We start from the raw sequence: 16,766 nt of genomic DNA, 5'->3' as shown, positions 1-16,766 counted from the left end.
GCGTGTAAGATGAGTGCAATTGTGAGGTAGTTTGAGCATTCTTTGGCATTTCCTTTCTTTGGGATTGGAATGCAAAGTGACCTTTTCCAGTCCTGTGGCCACTGCTGAGTTTTCCAAATTTGCCAGCATATTGAGTGCAGCACTTTCACAGCATCGTCTTTTAGGATTTGAAATAGCTCAAGTCTGCTCTTCGCATCAGCTGACCAAAGTACTGGAGCTTCAGCTTCAGCATCAGTCCTTCCAATGAATATTCAGGGTTGATTTCCTTTAGGATTGATTAGTTTAATCTCCATGCAGTCCAAGGGACTCTCAAGAGTCTTCTCCAGCTCCACAATTCGAAAGCATCAGTTCTTCAGCACTCAGCCTTCTCTGTAGTCTCTCACATACGTACATGACTACCTGGCTTACTCATACGCTAGCAAAGTGACGCTCGAAATTCTCCAAGCGAGGCTTCAGCAGTATGTGAACTAAGAACCTCCAGATGCTCAAGCTCGATTCCTGGTTCTCAATTGGCAGAGAGAAGATAAGGATATTTATCCCCGGAGTAGTTTTCTACTGTTTCATAACGAATTACCACAAACTGAATGGCCTTAAAAGGTCCAAGAGAGGTGGTATGAAATAATGAAAAAAACACCAAATTAGGAGACTGTATTTTCCTCCATTGCTAAATTGTGAGCTCCTGGGAAACAGGAAATAAATTGTCTTCTTCGTCTTTGAATTATGCTCAGCACCCCCATCCTTCCCGGCTACTTCCGGCCCTCACCGAACGCCCTCAACGGCGCTTGCGCCGTTTTGATCAAAAGCTTATTTTTTTTATGAGGTCAAACTTAACCAAAAATAACACAAATTTAGCTGGGTTGGAAAAATGAGCTACACATCTTTCTTAAGTCAAATTCATTAAAAGAAAAAACATAGTATAGCTGATTTACAATACTAGGTTAGTTGCAGGTGTATGACACATACAATATTTTTAATTATACCCCATTTAAAGTTATTATTAAATATTGGCTAATTTCCTGTGCTGTACAATACATCCTTGTAGCTTATTTTATACATAGTAGTCTGTACCTCTTAATCCCCTGCCCCATCTCTCCCGGCCACCCTGTCCCCACTGGTAATCACTAGTTTCTTCTCCATATCTGAGTCTATTTCTGTTTTATTACATTCATTCAGTTGTTTATTTTTTGATTCCACATGTAAGTGATAATATACAGTCTTCTGTCTTTTTCTAATATATTTCACTAAGCATAATAAGTCTTCAGGTCCATCTACACTGTTGCAAAGAATTCAGAATAAAATAAAATGACCAGAAAATGAAAATCATGGAATGGAATAAAAAATATGCCTAGATTTAAAATATTTTTAACAAAGCTGAATTTCAGAATTTAACACTAAATTCTTAACGCATACACACACACACACACACACACCAAAAAAAACCTTCTGTGGAAACATATAAAAGATAAACAGACTGACACAGTGGGCAATGTTCATCATCCTAAATTGAACTCTACAAAAATGGAAGTGGTTTAGGAGGAAAATTCTAACATATTTAGGAACTAACTCCAGAAAAGTAAATTACCTATCAGATACTATTTTTTAGGCTACTGCAGCAACAATGAATTAAAATCAATTTTAATTATCACATAAAATAATCCAGGATCCTCATCCAAGTGTAGCGACAAGATTTGCATCTGTGCCTGAGAACCACACTCATCTTTACATCTAGGGCAAGCTATGTATGAGCCCCAATTTCCTCATCTGTAAATCAGAGGAAATGTTCTGTCCTCCCTGTAAGATTATTCAAGACCAAATGAGAAAATAATATACAAATGCTCAAGTGCCATACCAATGTTGTTAAAAACACTGATATTAGAAGTCATGAGGCAAGGGCAAGGGCTTCCATGGTGGTCCAAAGGCTAAGACTCTGCACTCTCAATGCAGGGGGCCTGGGTTCGATCCCTGTTCAGGGACCTGCATCCCACGTGCCGTAACTAAAGATCCTACATGCCACAACGAAGAAATCCCACACCCCACAACTAAGAAACAGTGTGGCCAAATAAATAAATATTTTAAGACAAATAAATAAAAATCATTAGGCAAAAAGCACATTATTTCACATTTGACCCGTAATATGTTATCCTAACTTTTACAAAAGATTCAGACATTTTCAGTTATAAGCTTACCCTTAACTGACATCCAACTTTTTCATAAGCTTTGATGAGTCTATTTCTGTGATACATCATTATTCCATAATGATCTTTATTTCTGCAATTGAATCCAAAAGTAATTCTCACAGTTTTATTAGTCTTAAATGTTAAGGAAAATTCTGAACACTCCCTTTAATTCATCCTCTCTATTTCACTGAGTTCAAAGATGCATAAAAAGGCAAAGTTGGACAGGATTAGAATCTGTTGTCAGGATAAAAAGAGAAATGGGAAAGCAAAATATACTTGGTATATCTTTCTACATATACAGCATCGTAACAAACAAAGTAAAGGATACTAAAAACTTCGGTCGATAAATATCACGTTCAATGTAGGCAAGACTCTTCGAAACTAGTTGGGTCTTTACTTTCTGTCCACGTAAGATGATCTGCATTCGTGGCTTTAGATATAATATACTGCAGTAAGCCTGCAAAGACACACAACACTTGATTGTCCTTTCAGAATAATTACCTATGGATTTGTTCAACATTATTTACATATGTTTTTAAAAAGAAAGCTACTGCAGTGCTTTGACAATAAAAGACTAACTCTTCAATAAAATACTACAGACTATAAAAGGTGCTTTAGTTACTATTTGAATACTGTATTAAAAACAAGCTCAATATACTGGAGCCAGTAAACAAACAAGCTCAATATACTGGAGACAGTAAAAAGGGTTTACAGAAAACAATCAACTGACCTACATAGATGTTGATATGCTATGTGAAAAAAAGTTTAAAAACAGCATGTATGGTATAATCTCATTTTAACAGATGACCAGTGCAAGTTCAATGCATGAGGCAGGGCACTCAAAGTCGGTGCTCTGGGATAACCCGGGGGGGGGGGTGTACATGTGCACCCGTGGCTGATTCATGTTGATGTATGGCAAAAACCACAATACTGTAAAGTAATTATCCTTCAATTAAAATAAATAAATTAAAAAAAATGTCTATATACACAAAAAGGACCTATATTTTCTGACTCTGCTGTCAAAAACATATATTGTTATTATAATTTTAAAGCATCAATAAATTTTTCTTGTGCAGAAATAAGCAAAAATATAAACAAAGGGGAATATTATAAGTTTGAAAAGGAAAAAAAAATGCAGCAATATTTAAGTGGAGTGGAGAGACAACCCTTTTTCCATATGAAATTGTTAACAATTAGCACTCATCCAAATGTGCTTTCAATTCTTTTTTCTTAATTTTTTTAGTCCCCTGACCAGAGATTGAACCTAAATGATCGCAGTTTGAAAGTGCCAAGTCCTAACCACTGCACTACGAGGGTAAATGTGTTTTCAATTCTTAATGCATCAAAGCTTAGATATTCGAGAATCGTGACCAAACTTAGCATCCTAAAACATGTTAGAATATGATCTCTTGTGCCTGCCTGCAAGCTATGAGAAATCTCTAAATGAAATGAATTGAACAACTCAAAAAGGATATATTAATATGAAAAATTCAATACAAAACTAAAATTTGAACATTTCTCTTACTTTTTTCCTCCTGACTCCTATTTCAAAAGTAGTGTTTTGTCATTTATAAAATTCATTAATGATATTTTAAAACATTTTACTTTGTGGTATACTAAAACTATTCCATCTGCTCTGGCTGCCACTGGATATTCTTGAGCAACACTTCCTTAACCACCAAGACATACCTCCCTATCACACTTGTATGGCAAGGAATAGTAACATCTGCCATTTTAATTCCTGGAATCTCAGAACAAGTTACATAGTAAACCTGTCAATGTTAAATGTTATCCTTAGCTTGGGTTATGAGATAATTTTAATGCAAAAAAAGGGAATGGGGCAAGTCCCTGGAGGTCCAGCAGTCAGGACTCTGCACTTCCACTGCAGGGGGCGTGGAAGCCCCATAGTTCCTGGCTGGGGAACTAAGATCCGACATGCCATGATGTGGTTGACCAAAAGGAAAAAGGAGGGGGGGAAGAGTCAGTATTGCATGTCTCATAGTGACTCTTGCCTGGAAAATCCCATGGGAGGAGCCTGGTAGGCTACAGTCCACGGGGTCGCAAAGAGTCGGACATGACTGAGTGACTTCACTTCACTTCACTTTAGTGACTAAGAAACAGTATTATTATCATATCAACATTGTTATATTGAGATATTAATTCTTTCACTCTTAAAAGCATATCCCACTTTAAGGTCAAATCTCAGAGATATTTACCACAAAGTTATATTAATGTGCATTATCTGTAGGCTATACGTAACATTGCTTTAAAGTACCGATTAATACATGTGTTCTAGAATATCTTAATTTTAAAAAAGGACAATTTGGTATTTTGATTGAATTAACCAATATGGTCATCAGGGCATCTTGATTCGAGTATTCCCAATTCAAATAATTAATCACATGGTGAAAGAACTTTTACAACCACTGTTAGACCTGATGATTTTGCAATTTAAAAACTTTTCTAAGAAAATAAAACAGCCAACGAGCATGACAAATTTAATACATTGTTTCATGTCTGAGACACTTTCATTTAGAGATTTCTGGCAGCATTTATAACACAAGTGGATAATATAATTTCCGTTATTTGATGGTTTTCTCACTCCCACAGAGAGCAGAATACATACCCTCAGGGAATAGTCACTCTCAGGGGCAATTTGGTCCATCCTTTCTTGCTTCTTGTACCCTTTCTTCCCTGCTGTCTCATCTAAATCTTCTGGAATTCTTATGTCATATTTATCCTTATCAAAATCAAACTCTGTTGCACTTTTGTAGCTGTAAAAAAAAGTTTTAAAGAGCTAAATATTAACTTCACCATAAGAGAAGCAAACAAGTAACCTTTAGTCAACAAAACAAAGCACAAACAAAGACATGGTAAGAGTCAAGATCTGAGGAGTTGGAGGGAGGAAGGAAGAAAAGGAATCCAGGAAGGTGCAGAAACACTGTATTTACTCACATGTTGCCAGTGGGAATGTCAAATGAGAGAGCCACATTCTCATAGCATCTTAAAAAACTAAACAAGCAACTCCCATATGATCCAGCAATTACACTCCTGGGCATTTATCCAATAAAATGACGACCATATTCCCACAAAAACCTCTATGCACTTATTTTACAGCTTTATTTGAAGTAACTGAATGTAAACAACTAGATTGGAAAACACACTGTGGTCCACGCATACAATGCAATACTCCTACTCAGCTAGAAAAAGGAAGCAAGCAGACACAAAGAACCTGCATGAATCTTCAGAAAATTAAGCTGAATGAAAAAAGCCCATCCCAAAAGGTTTCACACCATATGATTCCAGTTACATAATAATATTCTTTAAAATGACAAAGACACAGAAACGGAAAAACATGTTAGCAGTTGCCAGGGATTAAGGAATGAGTGGGTGTGGATATAAAAGGGATCTTGAGTTGATGAAAATGTCTTTACTGTATCAATGTCAGTATCAACAGTACTATCTTACAACTAACAGGAGTCTGCAAGTACCTCAAATTTACGTTTAAAAAAAAAAAAATGGGGGTGAGGATGGGAGGGGCAGGGAAGAAAGGAAAAGGGGGAAAAAAGGCAATACAAGAGGTCAGAAAAGCATAAGAATTAAAGGATTTTAAGATTATCACTCTTTCTGCTTAACTCCTATAGTTCAACAGATCAATTAGATCGCTCAAGATTACACATTCACCCTAAAGTTCATAGCTTCATTTGGAAAGGATTTTATCCTCACAAAGATTTAGCAACACAGAAGTCTCATCTATATTACTTATCTCAACAGATGCTGAATCATGCTTAGCTTTATGTAATGAACCAAAAGGATTTTTCTAACTTAACCAAGTTGGGACTTGTTGGCTGGGCTTTAAATTTTCATGTCTTCTTTTGGAGGAGAGGGATGGTATAACCAAGAGCAAACAAACAGTGCTATGTAGGTAGAGTGGCACGGCCAGGAATTTATAATAATATAAAATTATCTCAATTGAAGCCAAAGAAGCCTCAATGAAATACTCTTGGGAAAAGGTAAATCATTAAATATGCCATAAAATGAGAACCTTCCAATACATTTCTACTAGGTGTAACAATGGATGAACATAATGAAATTACTCCCGCACATGCACTTTACTTCTCAAATGGTTACCCAGCTGAGGGCTACCATTTCATTTACCTTCTGAGATTCCAAATGATGATCCTTGTTCCCTTCTTGCCTATGATAGCATCAAGTTCTGCCAGTAACTGCTGTTCCTTAGAAAATAGAGAATGCTCCAGAATTGCAGCAAGGCTTGCTTTTGATTCTGTTGAATTTAATACCTGTCGTATATCTTAAGTTAAAGACTTAGACCAACAACATTTTTCAATTATAATGTGGAAATCAATTCAAACTGAAAAACTACTAAATTATCCTCCAAATTTTAAAATCACAGTGTGATTTCAAATGAACAAGAAGTATGAACAAGTATATCATGACTCCTAGAGAATTTAATGATTTCAAATATTTGAATGTTTATACAGAAGACATTTTCCTAAAGATATCTTGTTTTTCATGGTTGTCGGTGAAAATTTCAAGCCAGACCATAAGTCTTACTGACCACAAAAAGACTGAAATAAAAAGGAGAGCTCTGGGAAGCTTAATAAAAATGCAATCACCATATGTTGAGTATTTCCATGGCACAATTCCAACAGAGATCAGAGAGGGACAAACATTTACCCCAGATGCAGAGAAGAAGCAGTGGATAGGAACAAGAGCTAGAACGGAAGGTATGATTAAAAAACAAGAATCCAGAGGAGGCCAAAAGGATGGAATGGTCCAGACTATTTCCTCAGTTTCAATTTCAAAATCAAAAGGATATGTTCTTTATTGAATGCCACGATTGGGACAACAACATGTTCTGCTTTTATGACTTCCAAGTATGTCTGAGACAAGAAACCCACGCTCATGCTTTCTCCATTTTTGGTAAAAACCATTGCATCTTTACCTAAACGCATAGAACCTGACTTGAAGCCATTTCCATACAATCCAACTGGGACATGGTCATTCATGGTGACTTTCTCACTGAAGCCAAAACTAAAAGAAAAAAGTATAAACTTCATTTATTTTAATTCAAACATTGTTAATATCAAGTAAAATGCGTAAGTTTGAACGTCGGCCCTATCCTTCCTCGCTGGGTGATCTGTACTGATGTGTTTCCCGATCTCTGAAATGAAGGAAGCCAAATCCACACTATAGGGATGTAAGGATTGTTGCTGTTGTTAGTCACTCGGTCATGTCTGACTCTTTGTGACCCCGAGGACTGTAGCCCACCAGGCTCCTCTGTCCATGGGATTTCCCAGGCAAGAATACTTGAGTGGTTGCCATACACACACTAAAACAGGAGCTCATTGTCTGGCCCATCCTAGCTAAATGGATGAATTAATTTAGGCTTCTGGGACCTTGAGATTTCACCTCTTCCTACTGTTGGGGAGAAGCTGCCTTTTCTGGCAGCATAAGGAATGCTGGAGGACAGTGGAAGGGCCTCTGCCGCCAAACCCTCCTTCCATCTCATTCCTGTACTGTGTATTTTAGCTTCCACGTCAGGTACATCCGGCTTCATCCTGACATCCTATTCTTTGACCCTAGAGCCCAAGGCCTTATGGCTATGCTACTTCCTCATCCTCTGAATCACTTTAAAATTACCAGTTTGTATTCCCCAAAGTGTTAAGTTTTATTGGATATGGTAGCTAAAACTATTTTTCTGCTAAAGCACAAACAACAGAGGACAATGTGGTACAACTCTAAAGGAACAGTGGAATTTTAGGTAAGTTAAGACATGGGAGGGATGATGAGAATGCTTGGGATTGCCTAATAACGTACCAGTAGCAGAAAATGATGAAAGACTTACAGAATAGAACACACTGGGTACAACATTTCATATTTAAAAAACAAGAACTACAGGTAATAAGTATGACACATGCAACACTTCGACTAGGTAAAAACAGTGATTTTAAGGAGTGTGACGCTTTCACATACCTCAGCATTTTATGTAATTTGTCTGAAGTCATACCATTCCCATTATCAGTGAATGTCAGGCATATACAGTCATTTATCACTGTTTTGTCAATCCATATCTGTTTAGCATTCACATCAGGATCATAAGCATTATCTGGGAAACAAAAGTTTGAGAAATTTTGATTTTGGATTTTAAAGAAGAGCAATCCGTTTTGAACAACCTTTTATAACCAGCAACAGAATAATATATTTTAAGGAAAATTTAAAAGCTGAAATATTTCCGAACTCCTAAGATTTGATGACATGAAACTAACCTGTACCATGCTGTATATTGCTCACTGACTCTTAAAGAACTAACTTTATCTAAAGCCCTCCATTTGTTACATAGAGAATGGAGACAGGAACCTACTACCCTAAGTAAGTGTAAAGCCAAAAGAATCATTGCAATGAACAGATGATCAAGACAGGAAGGTCTCCGCCCAAAGAACTAGCCTAGCTATCATAAAGGAAACTGAGAGCTGAGTGTCAACAGCACTTCAAGTTGACAAGGAAGGTCCACGGAGGATCACTGAATGAAGGAGAAAGCAGTATGCTAACCTACACACAGATCAAAGTTTACCTTCTACACATTTCTTCAAATTTTAGCCCTTTTTAATGTAACCTAAGCTTCCAACAACAGGTACATTTTTATCACCTTCGTGAAAATGACAGTTGCCTAGTTGTGTCTACTCTGAGACACCATGAACTGTAGCCCCCCAGGCTCCTTTGTACACGGAGTTCTTCAGGCAAGAATACCGGAGTGGGTAGCCATTCCTTTCTCCAGGGAATTTTCCCAACCCAGAAATCAAAGCCAGGTCTCCAGAATTGCAGGCGGGTTCTTTACCATCTGAGCCACCAGGGAAGCCATCTCCGTACACCTTATGATTTAACACCCTTGTCTAGCATACTTGTTTCTCTCAGAACAGCTATTAAGTATTAAGGAATATAGCAAAGAAAAAGGAAAAAAATGTCAACAGTAGCACTAATAACATCAACTTGTGAACTATCTAAAATCTATGTGAATATTCCCAACTGACTAAAAATACTTTTGAGGTATATTTTGAAGACTTTATTATAATACAAAAAGTGGTTCTCAAACTCCTGTAAGCTTTCAATTAAAATCAAATAATCTTTTTCATCAATCACTTCAGCGTCGTTAAAAAAAAAAAAAAAAACTTAAAATGTGATATAACACAAAGAGCATAATGTCTTTCAGTTGCCCTAACCCAAAACTAGACAAATACAATGTATGAATCCCAGCTGAGTAGTTCCTCTAGGTTGCCATAAAAAGGAAAAAGAGTGACTGTGAAGAGCTGCAATGTTATCTCATTTACACTTCAGAGTTTACATCTGAACAGAACATGTTAGGGACTTTGGAAAATCTAACTACACCAAAGAAAAGAAGGAAGTGAAAGTCGCTCAGCCATGTCTGACTCTTTGTGACTCCATGGCCTATACAGTTCATGGAATTCTCCAGGCCAGAATACTGGATGAGTAGCCTGGGTGAGGAGCCTTAGGATCTTCCCAACTCAGGGATTGAACCCAGGTCTCCCACATTGCGGGTGGATTGTTTACCAGCTGAGCCACAAGGGAAGCCCAAGAATACTGGAGTGGATAGCCTACCCCTTCTCCAGAGGATCTTCCCAACACAGGAATTGAACCTGGGTCTCCTGCATTGCAGGCAGCTTCTTTACCAACTGAGCTATCAGGGACAAAGAAAAGAAGGGTTTCCAAATTTTCTTTCTTTCCTTATTCTTGGCACATCCAATTTAGAACCCTTCCTTGACAAATAATCTAAAGTGTATCTAACAATTCCCAAGAATATAGTTTCCTTTATTATCTGCTTCTCAAACACGTTTAAATGAAACAATTCATGTCCATGAATTTTACCGAAGAAAAACCATAATGCAAATCCGATCATGACCTTGCCTCTTTTCTCGTGTTCACTAAAACACTTTTAGGACTTCCCTGGAGGTCCAGTGGTTAAGAATCCGCCTTGCAATGCAAGGGACACTGGTTCGATCCTTGGTCCAGGAAGATTCCCACATGCCTCAGAGCAGCTAAGCCAGTACACCACAACTACCGAGCCGGTGGAGCCTGAGAGCTGCAACTGCTGAGGCCCAAGCCTGTGCCCTGCAACAAGAGAAGCCCACGCACAGCAAGGAAGAGCAGCCCCTGCCCCCCGCCTCCAGAGAGAGCCTACGTGCAGCAACAAAGATCCACCACAGCCAGTACACACACATATAAACCCCTGACTACTAACGCCAGAAAATGCTGTAAACAATTGCCAACGTTAAAATAAACACAATTCTCATTTTCCAGCAACAGACCCATTTCTTTTATGATCAGACTAAAAATATTTTCAACATAAATGTTTTAGGAACTCTGCAAATTAAAATACTTTGATCTGACAGTAGTATAGGGAAATACTTAAAACAACAGTATACAGGGAAAGCTGGACAATGACCGATCTGACACCAGTTTGAATGGTTGTGATGCTAGGTAACCTTTACTAATGTTATCACTGACACATTTGGTTTTTTAAAAAGGCACATCTTCTTATTACTTTTCAATAAAAAGCTTTTTGGAACTTCAACTGCCAGCAAAGGATTATATAGGAAACATCAATTTACTTACCTATTAATTCAGCAACTGCACTAAATGGCCAAGTGTGACTTGTAGAATTTGTATGTAAAAACTTCGGGCAAAGCTGAAACAAATCAATGATCCATGTAAATTAATTAAAGCCTCACTTTTCTCAATAGAAGCCAAAATAATCTTCTGTCCCAGTATTAACACCAAGATCAAGCAAAGACTTAACTGCTTGTGTCAGGAGATACCTGAAGATAAAACCCAGAGTAGATTCCTGGAAAATAAGGCTGAAAATCAGCCAAACAGTTTCTTATTAAGATGGACGGCAAAACCCTTGCCTGCTTGCGCCCACCAATCCAGAGCGGTATCAGAAAGGGCCCAATTCCAAAGTGCTCCACCCTGCTAGACCTGCCTCAAAATTGAGAGCATTAGTTGCTCAGTTGTGTCCCACTCTCTGAGACTCCACGGACTGTAGCCCACCAGGCTCCTCTGTCCATAGGATTCTCCAGGCAAGAATACTGGAGTGGATTGCCATGTCCTCCTCCAGGGGATATTCTAGACCCAGGGATCGAATCTGCATCTCTTATGTTTCCTGCTTTGACAGGCGGGTTCTTTACCACTAGAGCCACCTAAAAATTACCATGAGATAAAACTAAGACTGTCAAAAACGGATGTTTTCGGCTTTTATGCATTAGGCTTAATAAACATATCTATAAAGTCCTCAAACAATGTCAAGCAACAGTTTAAACGCAACAAACCTCCTTAACTTCCAGAGATAAGAAGTCTGATTTGTCTGATTCGTCGTAATAAAGTATGGAAGAGTATGTTAATCAACCTCATGCTACAGGGAACTCTCTTAATCCTGACTAATGCAGATATCAAATGTGTAAAAACGTACAAATGGTTTAAAAAGGTTGAGGCTTGGATATTTCAATATGCAGAGCATTTTCATGAAATGAGGACTTTTCTGTGTTCATTTTGAACAGATTATCTCATATTTAAGGAAGAAAAAAGAGGCAATTTTAGTGTTTCATATGAAGTGCCTAGAGATATGACTATTACCAAACATTTGTAGTGTTCAGCTGCTGCCACAAGGTGTCAGAAAGAGGTCTCCTTTTCCTCTGTCCACTCTCGATTTTAGACAATCCTCAAGCACGTTTACCGTCAGGTTGAAGTACGCGTGTGAGAAAAGGTATTCTGTTGAAGAGTGGTTTGCAAACTGGAGTATATGTAATTCCGACTTTCTATAGCATATATCTATGTAATAACGGAGTATGAGGAATTCCTGAACTTTCTAAAACAAAGAGTTTTTATAAAGAAAATCAATTTCCAGACAAGAACCTCCTGTCAGTTAGTCCACCTGAGTCCTGTCCCAGCCCCTCCTCTTGTGCAGTCATCGTCTCTCCGTTTATGAAACGAACACTCCTCGGCCGTTCTAGATCCTACTATGGGGAACGGTCTTGGGGTGTTGGCTACCAAAGGAGAAAATGACTGGTCAACACCAGAGACCCTTAGAAGAGCTTGTCTTTTCTATTTTAAGAATTTGTTACGTGTGAAGTCTGGAGTTAGGAACTGTGTATTGTGCAGCAGATGCAGCTTTGATCCCTAGGTTGGGAGGATCCCTTGGAGTAGGAAATGGCAACTATTCCAGTACTCTTGCCTGCAAAGTCCCCCGGACAGAGGAGCTCGGCGGGCTACGGCCCACAGGGGTCAACGAGCGGGACACACTGGGCACAAATGACGCAGGGGTGAGGCCCGGGGCGTCGCGGCCCATGTTGTCACACTCTGGCTTCAGATGTGCGGCAGACTGTGCACCGACTGTCGACTCTGCTTTAATAACTTCATGCTACACAACTCCAAATGACACGGGCACACATCGTTTCTTGGGAACGAGTCCCACGGGAAGAAAGCAAAGAAGGCCTCAGTAAGAAATGATGAATGCTGAACAGTGGCTTTTGGTGTCTTTAAACACAAGCATTATTTATAGCTATTATTAATTCTCATCTCTAAAACAATTAGCTGGAAAGGAAAACTCCCTAAACAGCCAACACATACACACACCAGACAGACTATGGAATATCAGATCACACACACACAGATACACACACACTGATCTCTCTCACACATACACACACACACACAGCCAGTCTACGGAGTATCTTTAACTAGACATGGGATCCTGATCACACACACACAGCCTGTGGAGTATCTTTAACTAGATGTGTGATCCTGATCCCAGGTAAGCAACTGAACCTTCTGTGCCTCAAGTTTTATCATCTGTGAAAATGAGGATGATAGTAAGAGCAGCTGACCAAGATGTTAAGAGAAATAAATAACTTAATATTTGTAAACGCTTAGAAGAACACCTGGGACATAATAAGCATTGTAAGTGTGGTGTTGTTTTAAGGTAAGCATACCTTTAAAGGCACAACTGAGCTCACATATAAATAAAGAAAATACTCAAGGGCCTCAAGTAAAGAAGAAATTAAAAACAAAAATAAGATTTGAAAGATTTGACACAGGTCACAGAGGAGAGACACCCTAGGGACTAGAGTGGGGTGCTTATCTGGAAGATGAAGGTTTCCATTTTAACGGTGACTCTGGATTAGAGACGTGGCAGAGAAGCATGTACCTGAGGGTAACTGCCCCCTCCGACCTCAATAAAAAGGGGAGCAGGGGAAATACGCCCAGTGAGAAGCTTGTCTGTTTCGGTCTGCAGTCAAGGTTAAAAAAAAAAGTGTACCATGAAGTTCTGTAAAGAGGCATGTCTTCACTTGGGTTAAGTGTTTCAATTTAACCTGCAGAACCACTGTGGAGACACTGCCTCAACCAGACTGCACAAGAGTCTCTGGGGTCATTACCTGGGGATTTGAGTACACAATCTAAAATAACCTTTAAGGAAACAATCCACCAAGAGAAAATATTTGCAGACAAGACACAGTAGTCTTAGCGCGCACCCAACTTCATTGAGTAAAAGAAATATCAGCCTATAAAATAGCTGCTGGGGCTGATCGCTTCAGTCGTGTTCGACTCTGTGAGACCCTATGGACTGTAGCCCGCCAGGCTCCTCTGTCCATGGGGTTTTGTAGGCAGGAGTACTGGAGTGGGTTGCCATGCCCTCCTCCAGGGTATCTTCCCAACCCAGGGATCGAACCTGGGTCTCCTGCATTGCAGGCAGATTCTTTACCACTGAGCCACCAGGGAAGCCCTATAAAATAAGAATCCCTTGAAATAGCTAGACCTTTAAAAAGTAAAACTCCCCTCCAAAAAACACACAAAAAGGAGATGCAATGAAGACCATATAGATATTTTAAAGAATCAATAGAGTTTTTAGAATCAACAAATGGTCCCAAATTTTAAAAATCCTTTAAATAGAAGACTTTAAATGTGGAAGCCTGAACACACGGACAGTGTTTACTACGGCTCCCTCTCGGAGCTGCTATCTAATGAAGGAAAAGGGGTAGGGGGCATAAACCCAGGAAAACAAAAAGAATCAAAGAAGTGATTAATAATAGTAGACAAAATAGTAGCTTGGAAACTGGAAAGTACAGACTAGTGATAACTGATTTAATATCCTGGGAAGAGCTAAACCCAAAGCCTGCAGGAGATGGGAAAACCAACAAGAAGTAGGTCAGGAACCTTGGCAATCCCAGCAAGACTTAGGAAATAAGACTTTTGCTCCTTTGAAGTCAAAGATACTAGATGTCATATGAAAAACGTGATAGGCTGAAAGTATTTGAAGAAGATTCCTCAGATCCTTTTATCCAGGGCAAGTCCTTCAACTACACTCAGCAAACCATGAAAGACAAGAGGTCTGTTCTCTGGAGAAGCTGATGGTCATGGACTCAGAAACAACCGAAAACAGGTGGGCTAAAAGCAAGTCAGTAAACAGTCCAGAAATAAATGGTCAAATGATTTTCCACAACGGTATAAAGACCATTTAATGAGGAAAAGACAGTTTTTCAACAAATAGTGCTGGGAAAACTTGATATCCATAAAAAGAACCAAGTTGTACCCTTGCTGTTGTTCAGTCGCTAAGTCATCTCTCTTTGCAACCCCATGGACTGTAGGATTCCCTATCCTCCAATATTTCCCAAAGTTTGCTCAAATTCATGTCCATTGTGCCGATGATGCCTTCCAACTATCTCATCCTTTGCCACTGTCTTCTCCTTTTGCCTTCAACCCCCTTCATGGATCACATCCCTGTCGTGGTGAAGGGGCTTACATAATTCAATGAAGCTACGAGCCGTGCTGTGTAGGGCCACCCAAGACAGACGGGTCACAGAGGAGAGTTCTGACAAAATGTAGTCCACTGGAGGAGGGAATGGCAAACCAATCCAGTATTCTTGCAGGAAGAATCCCCTGAACAGTACAAAAAGTCGTACCCTTCCCCTACACCATAAACAAAAATTAACTCAAAATGAATCAAAGACCTGATCTTCAGAGCTGAAACTCTAGAACCTTTAGAAGAAAACACAGAGGAAACATTTTATGACATTGGGTTTGGCAATGATTTTGACATGACACCAAAAGCACAAGAAACAAAAGAAAAAATAAACTGAACTGTACTAAAATTTAAAACTTCTGTACATTAAGTGACACATTCTACAGAGTGAAAAGGCAATCTACAGAACAGGGAAAAAAACACTGCAAATCAAGTAATATGCAAAATATATAAAGAATTCCCATAACTCAATAACAAGAAGACGATAAACAAATTTAAAAATGGGCAAAGGACTCAAGATATTTTTCCAAAGATGCTTGACATCTCTAATCATTAAAGAAATGAAAATCAAAACCACAATGAGATACCCCCTCACACTCAAAGGGATGACCATTATTAAAAACAAAAACACAACAACAAAACCAGAAAATTACAAGCACTGGAGACACTGTGAAGCCACTGGAATTCCTGTGCACCTGACCACAGGACTAGACAAGGTCAGTTTCCATTCCAATCCCAAAGAAGGGCAATGTCAAAGAATGTTCAAACTACTGTACAACTGCACTCATCTCACGTGCCAGCAAAGTAATGCTCACAATCCTTCAAGTGAGGCTTAACAGCAAGCGAACCAAGAACTTCCAGATGCACAAGCTGGATTTAGAAAAGGCAGAAGAACCAGAGATCAAATTGCCAACATCCATTCAATCACATTAAAACAAGGGAGTTCCAGAAAAGCATCTGCTTCACTGACTATACGAAAGCCTTTGTGTGGGTCATAACAAACTGTGGAAAATTCTTAAAGAGATGGGAATACCAGACAGAATACCTTACCTGCCTCCTGAGAAATCTGTATGCAGGTCAAGAAGCAACAGTTAGAACTGGACATAGAACAACAGACTGGTTATTGGGAAAAAGAGTATGTCAAGGCTAAATATTGTCACCTTGCTTATTTAACTTATATGCAGGGTATATCATGTGAACTACCAGGCTGGATAACTCACAAGCTGGAATCACGATTGCCAGGAGATACATCAACAACCTCAAACATGCAGATGATACCATTCTAACACAGAAAGCAAGGAAAACTAAAGAGCCTCTTGCTGAGGGTGAAAGAGGAGAGCAAAAAAGCTGGCTTAAAACTCAACATTCAAAAAACTAAAATCATGGCATCTAGTCACAACACTTGTGGCAAACAGATAGAGAAACAATGGAAACAGTGACAGACTTTATTTTCTTGGGCTCCAAAATCACTGCAGACAGTGACTGCAGCCATGAAATCAAAAGACACTTGCTCCTTGGAAGAAAAGCTATGACCAACCTAGACAGCCTATTAAAAAGCAGACACATCACTCTGCTGACAAAACTCCATATAGTCATAGCTATGGTTTTTTTAGTAGTCGTGTACAGATATGAGAGTTGGACCATAAAGAAGGCTGAGTGCCAAAGAATTCGTGCTTTTGAAATGAAGTGTGGTGTTGGAGAAGACTCTTGAGAGTCCCTTGGACAGCAAGGAGATCAAATCAGTCCATCCTAAAGAA

The 16,766-nt window shown here is 39.0% G+C and overlaps 1 protein-coding gene and 1 non-coding gene across 4 annotated transcripts in view; both read right to left on the bottom strand.

Annotated features, from left to right (window-relative positions):
* Positions 1-16,766, bottom strand: part of MORC3 (MORC family CW-type zinc finger 3) — a 43,519-nt gene that overhangs the window by 20,492 nt on the left and 6,261 nt on the right. For 2 of the 3 annotated variants that reach the window (XM_081573056.1, XM_081573055.1), the window contains 7 exons: positions 10,830-10,902; positions 8,175-8,307; positions 7,018-7,232; positions 6,336-6,483; positions 4,804-4,951; positions 2,506-2,634; positions 2,187-2,309 (listed from right to left, as the gene is read on the bottom strand). In XM_081573056.1, coding sequence (XP_081429182.1) covers positions 2,187-2,309; positions 2,506-2,634; positions 4,804-4,951; positions 6,336-6,483; positions 7,018-7,232; positions 8,175-8,307; positions 10,830-10,902 — 969 coding nt within the window. The remainder of the gene's footprint in view (positions 1-2,186; positions 2,310-2,505; positions 2,635-4,803; positions 4,952-6,335; positions 6,484-7,017; positions 7,233-8,174; positions 8,308-10,829; positions 10,903-16,766) is intronic. The other variant, XM_081573057.1, reaches the window with a different exon arrangement.
* On the bottom strand, positions 13,918-13,988 carry TRNAC-GCA (transfer RNA cysteine (anticodon GCA)). Its single transcript has one exon. It is a non-coding gene; the product is annotated as a tRNA-Cys (tRNA).

Source organism: Giraffa tippelskirchi, chromosome 2 (genome assembly GCF_054371585.1).
Source record: "Giraffa tippelskirchi isolate mGirTip1 chromosome 2, T2T-mGirTip1v1.2.pri, whole genome shotgun sequence".
NCBI lineage: Eukaryota > Metazoa > Chordata > Mammalia > Artiodactyla > Giraffidae > Giraffa > Giraffa tippelskirchi.
This window is presented reverse-complemented; position numbering and strand designations above follow the sequence as displayed.